The sequence below is a fragment of the Ursus americanus genome, chromosome 7 (assembly GCF_024610735.1).
Source record: "Ursus americanus isolate L20-20 chromosome 7, mUrsAme1.1.p, whole genome shotgun sequence".
Taxonomy (NCBI): Eukaryota; Metazoa; Chordata; class Mammalia; order Carnivora; family Ursidae; genus Ursus; species Ursus americanus.
In genome coordinates, this window is record NC_142133.1 from 74,982,724 (window position 1) to 74,999,909 (window position 17,186).

Consider the following 17,186-nt stretch of genomic DNA (forward strand, 5'->3'; position numbering starts at 1 on the left):
AGCCGTCTGCATTATACAACATGAATTCTGTGCAGAAGGACTTGGAGGGAGCTGGTGGGGAATTCGAGGTCGGGAGGGGTTGGCCTCCTAGTACGGTCACTGACGCCATGTTTTGATGCCTGTGGTACTTTTCAGAATAACCAGAGATACACGGTAACGGATTTTAAGAAATAATAGAAAAGATTTTTCCCTAGGACTTTGTTTTTATTTTTATTTATTTAAATTAACACAATGCCCTTTTTAAGACTGTAGTAAAAATGTGCTCGAGTAGTTGACATGAGGCTAAATCTAGGGTCCAAAGCAGCACAAATCAGTGGGGCCTGAAAAGGCCCAACATGGCTCACGGATATATGGTGCCTCCGTCCAGATGGGTTACATTTAGAGTTGAGGCCAAGTAAGCTTAATATTTTTAATATTTTTAGAAAAATGACTCCTGCGTACCTAACAAAATGTCACATATCAGAATTCAGTAAATACTTGGTAGGTAAAGAAGTGAATGTGACATTATTATAGAAAATTTAGAAAGTTGAGAACAAAATTGCTCATAATCCCAACACTTTAACATTAACAGTCACTAATATTTGTGTGTGTGTGTGTGTGTGTGTGTGTGCAGCCATACACACAGGGTTAGTTTGGACTTTCAGCACGGTATAGACAGTTTTATGATTTCTGATTCCTAAAATTTAACATTTTATGATAAGCACTTTCCAAATTGCTATACTGTTTTTATAATTCTAATTTTAATGATGGCATAATGTTCTATCTAGTAATTTATCATAAGTTACCATATCTTTTATTTTCAGGCAATTAGATTGCTTTTGAGGTTTTGTTTTATAGTCATATTCCAGTTAAAAATCTTCATGCCTATGCTATTTTCTTCTTTTTAATTATTTCCTTGTAATAAATTATCAAAACTGGTCATTGTGATTGTAGAAATGACTCCTCCTTTTTTCACTGTAACCAGTACTCTGTTTGAATGCTAGTTTCATCATATCACCACCTACTTTTGCATATTAGCATTAAAAAACCCATATTTACTAATTTAATAACGCACATGGTCCATCACGTTGTTTTCCTCACAGAAGAAAAGCTAATATAACAAAAGTCCTGTTCACTGGTTAAAGTTGTATGCTAACATTTCACTTTGGTTCTCTCTGCCTCACTAACCCCTTGTTAAATATGCCGGCTCTGATAACATGGGGCTGGCTCGTCTCACTGTCGTTCAATCCCTTTTTGTGTTGAAGCTGTCTGTGGAAGCACGTAAAGAGATGACTAGGAAGACTATTCAGACAGTCAAACATTTTATTGAGAAGCCGCGGAAAAGAAGTTCGGAAGATGACATTCAAGAAGAGAGTGACTCGAAAATGACCTACGCAGACGTCCTGAATCATCTGGAGAAATCACTCGCTCACCTGGAAACCCTCAACCACAGCTTCCTTGTCTCTCTGAAGACTAGTGAGCAGGTAATGAAATGAAAGCTTGTTCCCCACGCTCGCTCACGCAGATAACATCAGTACGTGCTTCCGTTTCTCCTCGCAAGCCATCCCAGTGGTCTTGCTAGGGCTTTCAGTCTTGCCGAGGTCTTTGAAAATGGCCCTCAACCCTTTATCCTTTAGCTTCTTCATTGCGTCTTGATTGTCGATTCGGTTTTCAGTTCTTTGAAAAGGAGTTGAGACCGCTTATCAGGATTAATCCCTGGCAAGGACGAGGCAGGAGGGAGGGGGGGAAAGACCCCTGGGTTGAACCCAGGTTGGGTGCCTGGGGGCAGGAGTGGTCACTGAAGCTGAGAAAGCATTGGACAGTGGTTTGCAAGCTCGACAAGCCGGTAGGTGTTTGCTATCTCATCTGAAAAATGATGGATATTTTTTCTCCTTAATTTTCAGAAAAATTTCAGAAAGAGCCATCTGTGCCTGCTTCAATAGGTTTTTTTTTTCTTTTAGTTATATGCACTTACCTATTTTTTTATATTTCATGTTTCCAATATCATTTTATTATTGATATGAATTGTTTTGGCTAGTAAAATTGTCCTGCTTGGTTTCCAGTTGAGATGCTCGTGGTGTCTCAGAGAATACTCTCATGAGCATCCAGAACCGCTGCCCATGAGGAGACGTGAGGCCCAGTGTGTTCGGACAGCTGGGGGAAGCCCTCTAGCTATTGTAGTTTTTCTTCCGTACCATTCCAGCCAAGGGAGTTTTAGCTATTCTTTCCCATAATAGAAAAGTTGACAGATCAATAAATAAATGGTTTCATATAGGTGAAAACAATGTTTAGATGTCTAAGTAATTTTTCATTTGCCCCTTTAATGTTGGTGGTAAATGAAGCTGTAAGTGGCCACTAATCTCCGCTTTTATTTTTCTCAAACCGTACATGTTGATTGAATTGTATTCTTGGCTTGTAAAGAACTATTCCTGATAGAAAGATGGGTCAGTGGAGAGCAGTTCAGATAATGAACAAATGGAAGACTTCAAAATTTGTATGAGACACATAAATGCAAAGCCCTCATGGAAAAGATGATGGGAAGAATTCGAAAGTTTGATAGCAGTTTTATTTCATTTTGTATTTTCAGTGCTATTAGCCTGTCTAATGAATCACATTAAATGATGTACAAGCCATAGAGAAGCCTTTGCAGGGAACAAATTGGCTTTACCAATCCAGATTTTATCCTACTGACATGTACAGTGCTATAATCCATAATTATGAGAAGTTTTACCCTTAAAATTTGAATTCTTCAGGTAAAGGTGATTATACTTATTAGTATAAAAAATTAAATACTTGTCTTATTTTTAGAATTAAATATACTGTGCCCAAATCTGGAGGATTGCCATTCCTCTCCTTGGAACAAGTATTGCATTTGAGTGACTAGAGTAACATCTGTGAGGCCAAGGGGATTGTTAACAGAAACAGCCATTTGTTTCATCTCGGCTGTGATTTAAAGGTACCAGTGGCTGCTTGCAAATGCCGGTCAGTCAGACCACGGATGGTCCGTAATAGCAGACTCTTCTGGTTCCTGAAGTGGACTTTATTTTCTTTTATTCGGGTGCTTTTCATAGCAAACACTGGAAATCACTTTCAGCCTCACACATTTGTCCCTTTTAAGTTCAGGCCTTCATTTTAACCTCTTAAGTTATACACCCGGTGAAAGATCCCCTGTACCCTAGGTGAGTGCAGTCTAAACTGGCGGCCTTTATCCTGAGGTGCCTCCGTTCCCTCTTGCTCAGGACGGACACGAGTAGCTGCTGTGTGGCACTCACGGGCATTTTCTTTTGTTAGAAGTTTCACGATGGGGAGAAGAGTAAAAGGAAGTGTCCTGTGCCCAACTGCCAGCTTCACCAATGGTCAGAACATGACCTCTCTTACTTCATGCATATTCCCACCTACCCTCACCCCACTCCTGGGGATTATCTTAAAGAAAATCCCGGTCATCTTTTGACTTTATCCGTAAATACTTCCACATCTGTTTCTAAAGGATACATGTAAACATGCACTACACCATGATCACAATAAAGAAAATTAACAGCAGTTCTTCAGTATCAACTATCTAGTTACTCTTTGGATTTTACATGATGGATCTGAAAGACAAGAGAGCATATGCAAGATTACTTGAGAAACTCCACAGAACCTAGAAAGCATTGTTAACACTAAGTGACCATGTTTGGTATGATGAGAAACAGCAGCTCGTGGCCTGTTTCATACATTATTTGTCGTCACATTCGTTTTTACAGACGTTATCGGAGGAGCAGCCTGTGTGGCAGGGGGGCGGGGAGATGTAGTCTTTGGATTCTGATCCCCATTCCCTGAATTGCTAGCCGTGTGATTGGGCGTGCTGCTTTACATCTTTAGTTTCCAATTTACTTTTTGGTAAAATGGAGCTAATTAAAATTCCTCGCGGGATTATTAGAAGCATTAAATCAGGTGACACATGTGTACTACCGGGGTTTGCGCAGCTGATGCTCGTAGATCTGAGCTGTCACGTGGTTGTAGCCCAGTCATGAAAATAGAGAAACTTACACTTCATGAGCTTTACTTTGGGCCTGATGTGCTAGAGGCCTTTTATATTCTCTCATTTAATGTTTACAACACCCCTTATTCGCAAGAATCTCTGTGTTCGTCCTCATTTTGCAGGCACTGGAGGCCCACAGACTACTATGTGGTAAAGCAAGGATCTGTCCTTAAGCCTGGTGTCCCTGGAGCCCAAGCTCTTACTAACCACTGCCTGTTGTTCAGTGTGGGGTTCAAGAATCTTCTAAACATGCTTCACTGCGGACATGCAGACACACTGAATTCCTGTTTGATACTCAGGTGTCGCCTGCCGTATCTTTGCAGGAAACGCTGCGCAAGTACGGTGACCTCTATGATCTGTCCCGATCAGAGAAAGGGAAACTTCATGACCAAGCTGTGGCCATGTGTCTAGATGGCCTGCCTCTAGGAATGATTCAGCAGCTGCTGCAGGTGGCTGTGGGCCCTCTCGACATCTCGCTCAAGGATGTGGTGCGGAGCGCAGTAAGGAAGATCGTTTCTGCATTGAGGTAAGCTGCAGAAGAGTCGTTGGAAACCTGAGGTGATAGTTCGCCAGCAGTAGCTCTCCTTTCACAGTAACGAAGAAAAATACCATGTATGTAGAAGCGTTTTATAAACAATGAAGGGCTTTATAAAAGCGAGAGACAGTCGTGGGATTTCTCAGAGTTGGAGAGCCATGAAAATGCTTCACCACTGGTGTTGTGTGTAACGTGTCCTAAAACTAACTTCCGGCTAGACCCTTTTCTCCCTCAGCCCCCAAATAATTCTTGAAGTAGGGAAAGGCCCAAATGGCCGCTGCAGGAGGAAGCCGGGTATCAGGCCGTCCTGGGACCCCAGGTGGATGTTCAGCTCTTGAGTTTCTGACTTCCCCTTCTTGGTAGAAAGGACAAAATGGTTTCCAGAAGCTCCTGTTGGAGTACACAAGGCAAGGTTAATCATCTACTGAGAAAGTTAGACATCTGTTAAGTGTCTTAGAGTTTTATTTACCTGCAGTTAATGGCATGAAACCAACAACGGAGAAGCTCTATGTCAGTGTGCCCGTGCCTTTGTGGGAACGGAGCCGGGAGGGTTAGCGAAGAGGGGGAAAGTTAAGCTCAGAAAAGAATGAGGCATGAAGTGCTTTCTGTGAATAATGCAATTAGGCTGAAAGATTTGGTTGTGTTTAATGTATTCTCCTTTTAAGGCTTCTTTGTAATTCTGCGTTGCTCTTGAGGAACTTTTTGATTAAATGCATGTCAGTTTTCCACAGCTGAACTGAAATCAAATGAGCCTTTATCAGTTTAATTACCCCAGCCTCATACAGTTTTCACCTTAATGATCTGCGGTATCTGGTAATTTGAGACAGGGAGAGAGAGACAGAGAAATAAAATATCATAACATTTTTAAAGAAATAACGAACGTCAAATTAATAAAGCTTTGTTTTATTATTAGCGTATTATGTTTTGGTGGCGGTGGTGGTGGCTGTGAGAGCCGCCCGCTGTCCTCTCTCAGACGACGACAGACACTTGGTCCTGTTCTGCACCTTTTGATCATAGCTGTCTTTTTATTGTTTTGTAAATGAAGATTCAGGTGAGCCTTACAGAAACAAACATTTTGAAAGATTAGTGCTTTGACGAATTTAGTTTATTTCCTAAAAATCACACATTGTCATGAATAATTAAAATAAAATATGATGTGATATTTTTACAGTTATAAAATGCTGACGTAAATTATACTTCTCTCTCTCTCTCCCTGAGCCCAGTTCCACTTGCAGAGATGGTTCTTATCTAATAAACGTGACGCTTAGCACACAGAAGACGTTCAATGAATGTGAATTAAATCTTTCTGCAGTGGGAGGAAAGGAACTTCAGGAGTTCATCTACCTCCTTTTCAAAGGAGAGGAAATTGCTATTGACAACATCCATAACATTTACCTTTTAAAGAGTTAGTATTTAGTAGGTATAAAATAACAAACGCATGTAAAGAACTGAATCCAGCAGTTGATTTAAATCATATCACTTACATTAGGCAGAAAACTCACCTAAAACTTCTTTTCTTCTATTGCTTTTTCAAAATTCAGTGGAGTCCTAGACATACACATTTGTAAAATGGGCATAATAATAGTACCTATCTCGTAGGCTGCTGAGAACTAAATGATAGCTTGTATGTAAAGCACTTGTACCTGGTAAGTACCATGTAAATGTTAGGTGTTTTTTTTTTTTTAAGTCCATCTGGAGAATTATAGATGATGATATATTTAATGCTTAAAATCGCTTTGAATGTCCATTGAATGTTTTTTAAATGACAGAATGCAAGTAGATTTTATTTTCTTGATAGGAAAAGAAGCATATATTAGACTATGAGCTCCTTAAGGGCAGAAAATGTTTCATTTCCATATCTTTAGCACTCGCAGACTGCATACACCCCGCATGGCTATGAGCTGGCAGTGTCCTCTGCCAGAATCCAGCTGGCTGCCTCTGAGTGTGAATGCCACGCTGCTTTCTGAGGTCGAGCCCTCTTCTGAACTGGTTCTGTCTCTCTCCCTTCACAGTGGAGGCAGTGCTGACCTCGGTGGGTCGGGGGACCCCCTCCAGGTCCTGGAAGGTGTTGTTGCGGCCGTCCATGCCAGCGTGGACAAGGGGTAAGCCTATCTCACCCCACAGCACTCCTCAGAATCTCAGAATTGCTTTTAATATCGCTATGAAACTGCCAAGACCAAGCAACCTTTCTAGGCGGTTTTGAAGGAAGAGCTGAGGACTTTCTGCATAACTAAGGAGGCTCTGCATCGGGAGTCATGGTTTCCCCAGCTGTCCTCTTACCCCGTCAGCTCTAGCGGGACACCCCCTTCCCCCCAGAACCTTGTTTGCCAGGGAGAGCATGGTCTCCTCTCACCTTGTTCTGTGTGAGGCTGGGAAGGGGAGCTGCTTTAAGCTTCTTAGGAGAGAAGGGATTCATATCTCCAGGAGGTTAGCTGGACTGATTAAGTAAGGAAACTTTCTAGAGTATATGTGTTATTTTTTTTAAAGCTTTATATATGTTAGGTCTGCCTTGCCCAAGGACTATGAATATACAGGCTTTATAAATCTAGAAAGGTGTGTGTCTCTAATGCCATTTTTTAAAAATTTAAATTCAATTAATTAACATATAATGTATTATTTGTTTCAGGGGTATAGGTCTGTGATTCATCAGTCTTACACAACACCCAGCACTCGCCACAACATATGCCCTCCCCAATGTCCATCACATAGCCACCCCGTCCTGCCACCCCTCTCCCCTCCAGTAACACTCAGTTTATTTCATAAGATTAAGAGTCTCTTATGGTTTGTCTCCCTTTCTGGTTTCGTCTTGTTTCATTTTTTCCTCTCTTCCCCTGTGATCCTCTGCCTTGTTTCTTAACTTCCACACATCAGTGAGATCACGTGGTAATTGTCTTTCTCTGACTGACTGACTTCGCTTGCCATTTGTTGTAAATGGCAAGATTTCATTTTTTGATGGCTGCGTAATATTTCATTGTATATATACCCCCACATCTTCTTCATCCATTCATCTGTTGATGGACATCTGGGTTCTTTCCATAGTTTGGCTATTGTGGTCTAATGCCATTTTTAGAAAGAATTTTTCATTCAGGTGCGGTGGTAGTGACAGGAAGAACAGCAACAACAAGTTGGTGGTTATGTATTTGCCGGAGTTTACAGACCTCTTTCGTATGTCCGATATCCATGTTATCCCTATAAGGCCTCGTCCCGATTTTCTTATTTTACTTTTTAAAAATAATCTCTACACCCAATGTAGGACTTGAACTCATGAGCCCAAGATCAAGAGTCACCTGCTCTCCCAATTGAGCCAGCCAGGTGCCCCTGTTTTCTTTTCTTAATGGGAAATATGCTATAATACTAATAATGAAGAAATATTTGTGAAAACTCCTCATAGTTCATTCAGTAATATAATTGTTTTCATTAGCATACTACCTTCTAGTTATTGTGCAGGTACACATATATTTTTATATAGCTTCAATCAAGATGTGTAAACACTTCATATTCTTCTTTTATTTCCTTGCTGTTGTAACTCTTCCCACTTGTCTTTGTAGATTTCCTCATGATTATTTCTGATGGTTGCATGTGTTGTTGCCATTTTCGAGGAGGCCTTGCCCTGAGGCATAAGCCCGGGAAATGGAGCCAGGATCCCAGCCAGGCTCTGGGTCCTCATGTAGCGCTCAGATGCCCATACAGCGCATTTCCATGTTCTGCTTTGTGCCTGAGGCTTGAGTGGAGGAAAATAGGATTAACCACATAGGTGAATCTGGGAAAGCATTGCCGTCAGGGCCCTCCACTTACTCAGCCTTCTGCCTTGCACTGTTTTTCTAAACCCCTTTGCTTTGGGGTCTCGAAGTGGCAAGGACGCTCATTAACGCCTCTTAGTCGAAAGCGACATGAAAGGATCTGCACGTTCACTGTGTGTCGTAGCCCGTGCTGCGTCACGAGGAGTTAGATACGGGGAAGAACTAGCCTCCCACCTGAGAAGCCCCGAGTCTTGCAGGGGAGACGAGCCTTCCCATAGTTCTAGCCACCATACTACCGAGGGTAGGTGCTGTGCAGAAGGCAAGGTGGACGGAGTGGAGTATCCTGCCTGGGGAAGTCAGGGCAGGATACACCAGGGGTGACGCTGGTCCTGCTCCATGAAATGCGAGTCTGTGAGGAGGAGGTGGGGAATGGTCCCCCAGGCTGAGCAGTGGTAGCAGAGCACTTAGAGACGCTGCGTGGGAAACCCTCAGCCACCTTGCAGAGGTGTGGCCAGCACCTGCCATCCCGGTCAGAGCTCGCCAGCCGGCTCCCTGACTGCCACTCCCTGCTGAGCCGCGGAGCAGCCCTGCTTTCAGCTAATGCCCACCTGGAGCCCAGCCTCCCAGGGTGACATGATCCGAACAGGCAGTAAGCCCCTTCCAGTGGAGACATCTCAAAAAGATTAGAAGGCAGTATTTTTCTTTCTTTTTTTTTTTTTAATATTTTTTTATTATATTATGTTATTCACCATACAGTACATCCCTGGTTTTTGATGTAAAGTTCGATGATTCATTAGTTGCGTATAACACCATGCAATACGTGCCCTCCTTACTACCCATCACCAGCCTATCCCATTCCCCTACCCCCCTCCCTTCTGAAGCCCTCACTTTGTTTCTCAGAGTCCATAGTCTCTCATGCTTCATTCCCCCTTCTGATTACCCCCCTTTCTTTATCCCTTTCTTCCCCTACTGATCTTCCTAGTTCTTATGTTCCATAGATGAGAGAAACCATATGACAATTGTCTTTCTCTGCTTGACTTATTTCACTTAGCATTATCTCCTCCAGTGCCGTCCATGTTGCAGCAAATGTTGAGAAATCGTTCTTTCTGATAGCTGAATAATATTCCATTGTAAATATGGACCACAACTTCTTAATCCAGTCATCTGTTGAAGGGCATCTCGGCTCCTTCCATGATTTAGCTATTGTGGACAGAGCTGCTATGAACATTGGGGTGCATATGGCCCTTCTCTTCACTACGTCTGTATCTTTGGGGTAAATACCCAGTAGTGCAATGGCTGGGTCATAGGGTAGCTCAATTTTTAACTTTTTAAGGGACCTCCACACTGTTTTCCAGAGTGGCTGTGCCAACTTGCATTCCCACCAACAATGTAGGAGGGATCCCCTTTCTCCACATCCTCTCCAACAATTGTTTTTTCTTGCCTTGTCTTATTTTTGCCATTCTAACTGGCGTAAGGTGGTATCTCAGTGTGGTTTTGATTTGAATTTCCCTGATGGCTAATGATTTTGAACTTTTTTTCATGTGTCTGTTAGCCATTTGTATGTCTTCATTGGAAAAGCGTCTGTTCATATCTTCTGCCCATTTTATGATTTGTTTATTTGTTTCTCCCGTGTTGAGTTTGAGAAGTTCTTTGTAGATCTTGGATACCAGTCCTTTATCTGTAGCGTCATTTGCAAATATATTCTCCCATCCCATGGGCTGCCTCTTAGTTTTTTTGACTGTTTCCTTGGCTGTGCAGAAGCTTTGTATCTTGATGAAGTCCCACAAGTTCATTTTATCTTTTGTTTCTCTTGCCTTTGGAGATGTGTCATGAAAAAGGTTGCTGTGGCTGATGTCATAGAGGTTACTGCCTATGCTCTCCTCTAGGATTTTGATGGATTCCTGTCTCACCTCGAGGTCTTTCATCCATTTAGAGTTTATTTTTGTGTATGGTGTGAGAGAGTGGTCCAGTTTCATTCTTTTGCATGTAGCTGTCCAATTTTCCCAGCACCATTTATTGAAGAGACTGTCTTTTTTCCACCGGATGTTTTTTCCTGCTCTGTCAAAAATTAGTTGCCCAAAGAGCTGAGGGTCCATTTCTGGGTTCTCTATTCTGTTCCATTGGTCTATGTGTCTGTTTTTGTGCCAGTACCATGCTGTCTTTGTGATCACAGCTTTGTAGTACAGGTCGAAATCTGGCATTGTGATGCCCCCAACTTCGTTTTTCCTTTTCAACAATTCCTTGGTGATTCGGGGCCGTACAGGATCTATATTCTAGAAACTACAAATCACTCTTGAAAGACATTGAAGAAGACACAAAAAGATGGAAAAATATTCCATGCTCATGGATTGGAAGAATTAACATAGTTAAAATGTCCATGCTACCCAGAGCAATCTACACTTTCAATGCTATCCCGATCAAAATAGCAACGACATTTTTCAAAGAACTGGAACAAATAGCCCTTAAATTTATATGGAAATAGAAGGCAGTATTTTTCCTAGTGAATTTCCAGCCAGACATATAGGTGAATCCAACTTGGGTTTCTTGCGTACAGACTATTTTTTTTTAAGCTTTGATTTTCAAAGAGGAAGACATTGGGGAATGGAGAAACAGAGCAAGCTCTTTCTTTTTATTCCAGAGACACAGCATAACAAAGTCTTCTTAACAGAAAAACTTCAGTGAACATTTTTTTGTTTGTTTAAAAAAAAGAAGGAAGAAAGACAAAGTCATAGCTTTCATTTCTGGCAACTATTTTTTGAATCCACACAATTAAGCCTAAATCCTTGGCTTTGATTTCTCTTCCCGAAACTATGCCTGGCAGATCATGGAGGGGAGCCACTCTCCTTTCCATGTAGCTCCCAGAGGGATCTTTAGAGTGACGGGGGGTTTTTAGACCCTTTGAAAGTAACCCTCTCAGTCACTCATTATGTGGCCTGATATGACTGCTTCACCTACAGGAGGCCACACCAGGCCTGTGTGTCACCCTCACCCTTAGGGCCACACCAGCCTCCCTCAGTCCTCGCCCCGAAACTTCAACATGCACTGCCCTCCGTGACATCTGTTTGCAGAGTAAATCCCCTCTCTTCGTGCACACTGTCAGTTCTCACACCATTCACGTGCTCTAAGGTCAGGCCTCTGCCGACCCGTAGTGTTCCTGGCAGGTAGACGACATGGAAAAGTCAGAAATTGCATGTGTGTGTTCATGGCTACCACCAGGTGTTTGGTTCTGTTTATGCCATCACTAGCATGTCCTCCTTTGACTGTTTATATTGGTACAAGTCTGATTTGCCTTTGAACTGCTGCTTCTGCTTCATTCACAAAGCCCCCGGTCCCTCCTCTTCCGCCTGTGCTCAGTGTCCGCCGCACACAACCACGGCACCAAGACAGGCCACCAGTGGCGTGTCTGGACAGACAGACGTCCTTTCCAGCTTAACCACATTCTTGCCTCTGGACATCAGGGCTAAATATTGTCAGGATTTGAAAGAGTGTCAAAAATCTTTTATAGCATCTATGATTAGAGATGAGATTAGGGCAATTAAGGATTGAGAGGCTCGTGCACATAAATTGAATTTTATGAGTGTGTTTTCTCCCATGATTTATGTATGTCTGTAACATATTTTAAGAATATAATCTCAATTTCCTGTTTGGGTTAGGAATGAGTTGATTAGATTGCTTAAGGAAAACGGGTTTAAAAACACTCAATAGATAAAATAATGGTTTTCTAAAATAATATATTTGTTAAACCTAGAACTAAAAAGATCATCATGCATTTAAAAACAAAAAAGTCATGAACATCAACGACTCAGTGCTGAGATCTTCGAAGTGGCTGTTCGGCAACCCACTTAATCCTCACAACAACCCCCTTATGGTGTTATTATTATTATTATTTTTAAGATTTTATTTATTTATTTGACAGAGATAGAGACAGCCAGCGAGAGAGGGAACACAAGCAGGGGGAGTGGGAGAGGAAGAAGCAGGCTCCCAGCGGAGGAGCCTGATGGTGGGGCTCGATCCCATAACGCCGGGATCACGCCCTGAGCCGAAGGCAGACGCCCAACCGCTGTGCCACCCAGGTGCTCCTTGTGCCACCCAGGCGCCCCATGGTGTTATTATTGCCTCCATTTCACATTAGGAAATGATGCCCAGACAGGTGTGGTAGTGTGTCCGGGCTCACCCAGCTAAGGACATGCTCCGAATTTTCTCTCACCAGATCTCATCTGCTTTCGACATTAAAAAGCCTGCAACGGACAGGAGTTCTCAAACGCCACCGTGCACAGGGATTGCCTGGGGGTCTTCTTAAAATATAGATTTTACTCGAGTAGGTCTGGGTAGGGCCTGAAATTCTGCATTTGTAACCAGCTCGCAAGTGCTGCTTAGTCTGTGGACGGCACTTGAAGCAGCAAGGTGTTTGGGCATCACTTCCCTCCCATTGTCCCACCTTTTGCATCTCCTTCTCTCCACCTAGGCCTCTTTTCCTCCTCTACTCCCTGCCCTCCTGTGCCTTTAGACAGCTGCTTAGCAGGAATGACCCACCGGTGGGAACCAGTGCATTAGTGATCCTCAAAAGGAGGTACAGAAATAAACCCACTCAGAGAGCGGATGGTTAATGCGGAATTCGTCTGTGCACTATTCAAAAAGGAAGAAAGATTTCCTTCAAAACTATGGAGTATTTTAGAAGTTTTTGTTTGTTGGTGTAAATTGCTACTTAATCACAGTCCAGCTTCAGCTGTCTGAAAGCTTCATGGATATTGAACAGTGTCCGATCATTCAGACTTCACTGAGCTCTTTGGTATTACCTAGGGATTTCACAGTATTTTCAGAGCATGGAAAAGAAAAGAAAAAAAAAAAAGCCCACCAAGGCAAATTGCGTCTCATTTCTTCTTGGTCTTCGTGCTCTGTGGGGCAGAATAAATCATCAGCTGTTGTCCGAGTACCCACCGTGCGGGAGCATTGTGCTCTGTCGTCCTGAGCCCTGCTCACAGCCACGGTCACCAGTCAGGATGGCGGGTCCACTCCTGCAGTATTTCTCGGGGCCACCTCAGGCCGCCGTGTTTATGACTTAATAGCTCTCATTTTTGCCTCATTTTAGTGAGATGTGCCCAGCCTCTTGATAAACAAACCTCAGGAAGAGATTCTGGGTTGACATACATTTGAGAACAGCCACAAAAAGGTGGTTATTCGCATTTGCCAAAAAGTTAAGACTTAAGATTGGAATTGTGTGTACATCAAAATTATTTTCTTTGTAGGAAATTTTTCTTGTGAGAGAATTCGACTGTGTTAATTATTTGCAGAGAGTTACACTTTCTACACTATGGTAAGGCCATTAGCATATTAGGAGTTCATTTAACTGCAAATAATGGCCAAGTGCCCCGGTTATTTCATGGAAGCTAATAGATAGAAGACATTACACTGGGGAAGGTCCCCTCCACCCAGCTCCGTACGTAGTGAGGAAAGTGCACGCGGTGTGTGGATCAGTTACCTGCGATGAGGGATCTACGTAGAGTGTGAATATTGGGGTCTCTCACTGTTCACTCACTTAGGTTTACTTGCTTCCCCTCCTCACTCCCTTCTTCATCTGGCCTAGCGTTTTACACATCAGAGTTTGCACACGCATTTCCCGCTGAGGCCAGGCAGGTAAGGGGGGTGAGCGAGGTGGACTGGGCTTACGGGGAAGTAGGAGGGGGTGGAGGCCGAGGGGACCAGGGGCTCCCAGGAGCCTTGTCTACAGGAAACAGCTGCCAGCATGTCCTTTTTTCCAGCTTTTCAAGGGGAGCTGGGTTGTTAAAAGAGTAGATGCAAAGAGATCTCATCACAAAGAAAAAGATTTCTTTTTTAATCTAAATGAGCTGATGGACGTTAGCTAAACTTACTGTGGAATCCTTTCACCGTACGTGTAAGTCGAATCATTATGCTCTACACCGTAAATTTATACAGTGCCGTATGTCAGTTATATCTCAGTAGAACTGGGGGAGGAAACAGAGGAGCCTGGAAAATCTTGATTTCCTGTAAAAATTTTAAATTTTGAAACACTGGCATATACCATACAAGCCAACACAAAAATGCATCTGCCAGTTTGCAACTTCCGTATAGAAGATATGACTAAGTGACCTTCTGTTCCCTTCAGGCATTCAAATTCTATGACGTTTATGTTTATAAGAAATCACAGTGGTCCGTGTTTTTCTTGTTGGAATGCAGTCTTTCCTTCCCCCATTGCCAAATAAGAACAAGAATTTTATTTGTGTAGTGTATCATGATTCTATAAAATGCTTTTTGTATTTGCCATCTCTTTTAATGAACCTTAACCATTTAAGTTCAAGGTTGAGTTATCTTTGTATGAATGTGCCATGCAGAATCTGAAAATTCTTTTACCACGGATTAGCTTATTAATATTCTCACAGTCTGTCTTTTTACTTTGATTCAATAATTGCTTTTGTTTGGCTCCAGTCCTTTTACGAATATCCTCTCGTGCTTCATTACGTAATAGAGCATCGCTTTTCTCAAATTAATCATTCGGTGAACATATTTGTGTTGTTACCGCTGGTAATAGAGCTTTCAGAGGACTCCTTATCTCTTGGGCCAAAACCGATCGTGTGAATGTGTGTTTCCTTTAGTAGTTAATTTTTTTTAAAATAGTGTAAGTTACTCTGTGCAGTATATTAACCTCCTCCCCAGAAAATCCTCATGATAGAGAAAAAGGTGGAAAATGGCTATTTGCAGTGAAACTATGAGTGATTTTTTCTTTTATCTGTTTTATAACTTTTTAAAAACATTTCTATAACTTTTATAATAAAGTAAAAATGGTTCAAAATAATGTTCTCTTTTTATTCCTAAGCTCATTAAATCCTCTCCTTGCCTTCATAAAATACTATATAAATGAAATCATTTTCCTTCTTCTTCTGTTTTTTCACATTATGAAAGTCATAATTGGGTCTTTTGCACCCACCTATTTACTTCAAAAATTTCAAACCCACGGAAAAGTTGCAAGCACAGAAAAAAGAATACCTGTATACTCTTCCCCTTGATTTGCAAATTTGTTGCCATTTTATCAAAATTTCTGCTCTTTCTCTGTTTATGTGTGTGTGTGCACGTGTATTTGATGAGTTAGGAGAATGACTATGGATTTTAAAAACTCAGATTGAAATGAAAATGTTAACCATTTCGCAGCTGAAATCTATAGGAGATGGTATCTAGGTAATGTCCTTGGGTAGCTTTGCCCACAGAAGTGCCTTTCACTTCTGCGTCGTCTTATTGAACACCAGTATTCACGTGGCTACACAGTCAGGCTTGCCTAGAACATGGTGCTTCCAGAACACAGCGCTTCTCTTCTAGGAATGGGTTTTCCTAATTTTATTATGTGTTTGAACTATCAACCCAAAGTTAGAGCAGATTTCCCCAAAATGTCAAGTGTAATCAACTGCACAGTAAGTTCTAATGTAAATGGAATCTAACTCAGTGTAATGTCTTGGAAAACATAATAATGATCTTTCTATATCACATCAGTATCTGAGTAATTGTAATCTACTGCCACCGTGTTCTGGAACGTGCCCCCGTTTGGTTTGGTAGCACTGTCTAGTAATTGATAAGGCATTAAGATCGTCCAAGTTCAAATCCTGGCTCCTCTCCTTACCTTGTGACCTTGGAAACAACCTCTCTGTGGTTGTTTCCTCATCTGCGGATTGGAGATGATAGCAAATTACATGAAAGAGAGAGCTACAATGAAGTGATAGAATTCATAGCTCCTAGTAACTTCCATGAGTTACTGTTTTCATTCTTATTCACCACATTCAGGTCTTGGGTGATAGTTACACTTCCAGCTGCTCTTCATGACTCCAGCTTCTTCCCCTTCTGGCTCATACTACCTGCTCCCCACTTGTCACGCAGGTGACAGGGTCAAAAAATCAGCTTCGTGTTGTGTGAAATTGCTTTGGACTCCAGGCCAGAAATGTGCTTTAAATTCCTTTTCTCCTGAATTATACCTAATTGGACCCCTGCAGTCTTCACCAAAAAGGGCCTGAGCCTGTCCCAGCTTGTATGCTTCTCTGATCACTTAACATGGTTATGACTTTCCAGTGCTCAGAAATCCCCCACTGTTCTCATTCCCTACTAAGTAAGACCAAACGTCCTCAATAATAATGGTTGCCACTAATTGAAGCACTTAGTTATATGTCTCTTAATATATGCTTTAAATTTATTATTTATGTATTTGTTTCATTCTCAAAAGCTTCATGAGTAAGCGGGTGGTATCCAAGTCCAGTGTACAAATGAGGAGAACTGGGGCTCAGGACCATTAAGTGGCTTCTTGGTCAGCGTCACGGTGTCAGGAAGAGGTAACTCTGGTTGCTGCAGAGCCTGTGCTTTCAAAGCACGAAGCCGCCTTTGCAGCCGCAGGCGTGTGCTCTTGGCCGTCCGGGTGAGCAGAGCTCTGCTGGCTACCCTAGCCCCCCTCCTCTCGTCTCCCAGCTGGACGTCTGTGCTTTCATCACTCCCTGAACATGCTCTGTCTTTTCGAGTCTTTGGAGTTTTCTTCTTGCTCTCCTCTTTGTCTGGACTGTTTTTTCCCCACCTTTCCATGTACATACATCCCTTTTGTCCTTTATGATCCTGTGCAAATGCCACATCCTCTGTGAAGCCTTCCCTGATTCTACTCACTCTTCCTCCAAAATGATTATTCATATTTACATACATTAGTAATTTGAATAATAGTCACTTTAAAAACACTCTGTACCGTTATGAGTTCTTCGAAGGCAGGAATCCTATGATTTTCATCCCTGTATCAAGCACAAACTGGTGCTTTGGTAATACCAGTAATAATCATAATGATCATTATGCAGACAATGGCTATTACTTATTAAGTACTTCCTCTGTGTTATGTACTGTGGCTAAGTACTTTATATACATTATCCTGGTTTCA

General features: G+C 42.1%; 1 protein-coding gene across 1 annotated transcript in view; it reads left to right on the forward strand.

Moving 5' to 3' along the window:
* NBAS (NBAS subunit of NRZ tethering complex) overlaps positions 1 to 17,186 on the forward strand; it is a 339,918-nt gene that overhangs the window by 282,234 nt on the left and 40,498 nt on the right. Inside the window, exons 45-47 of the mRNA XM_045807103.2 lie at positions 1,245 to 1,463; positions 4,324 to 4,526; positions 6,548 to 6,637. Coding sequence (XP_045663059.2) covers positions 1,245 to 1,463; positions 4,324 to 4,526; positions 6,548 to 6,637 — 512 coding nt within the window. The remainder of the gene's footprint in view (positions 1 to 1,244; positions 1,464 to 4,323; positions 4,527 to 6,547; positions 6,638 to 17,186) is intronic.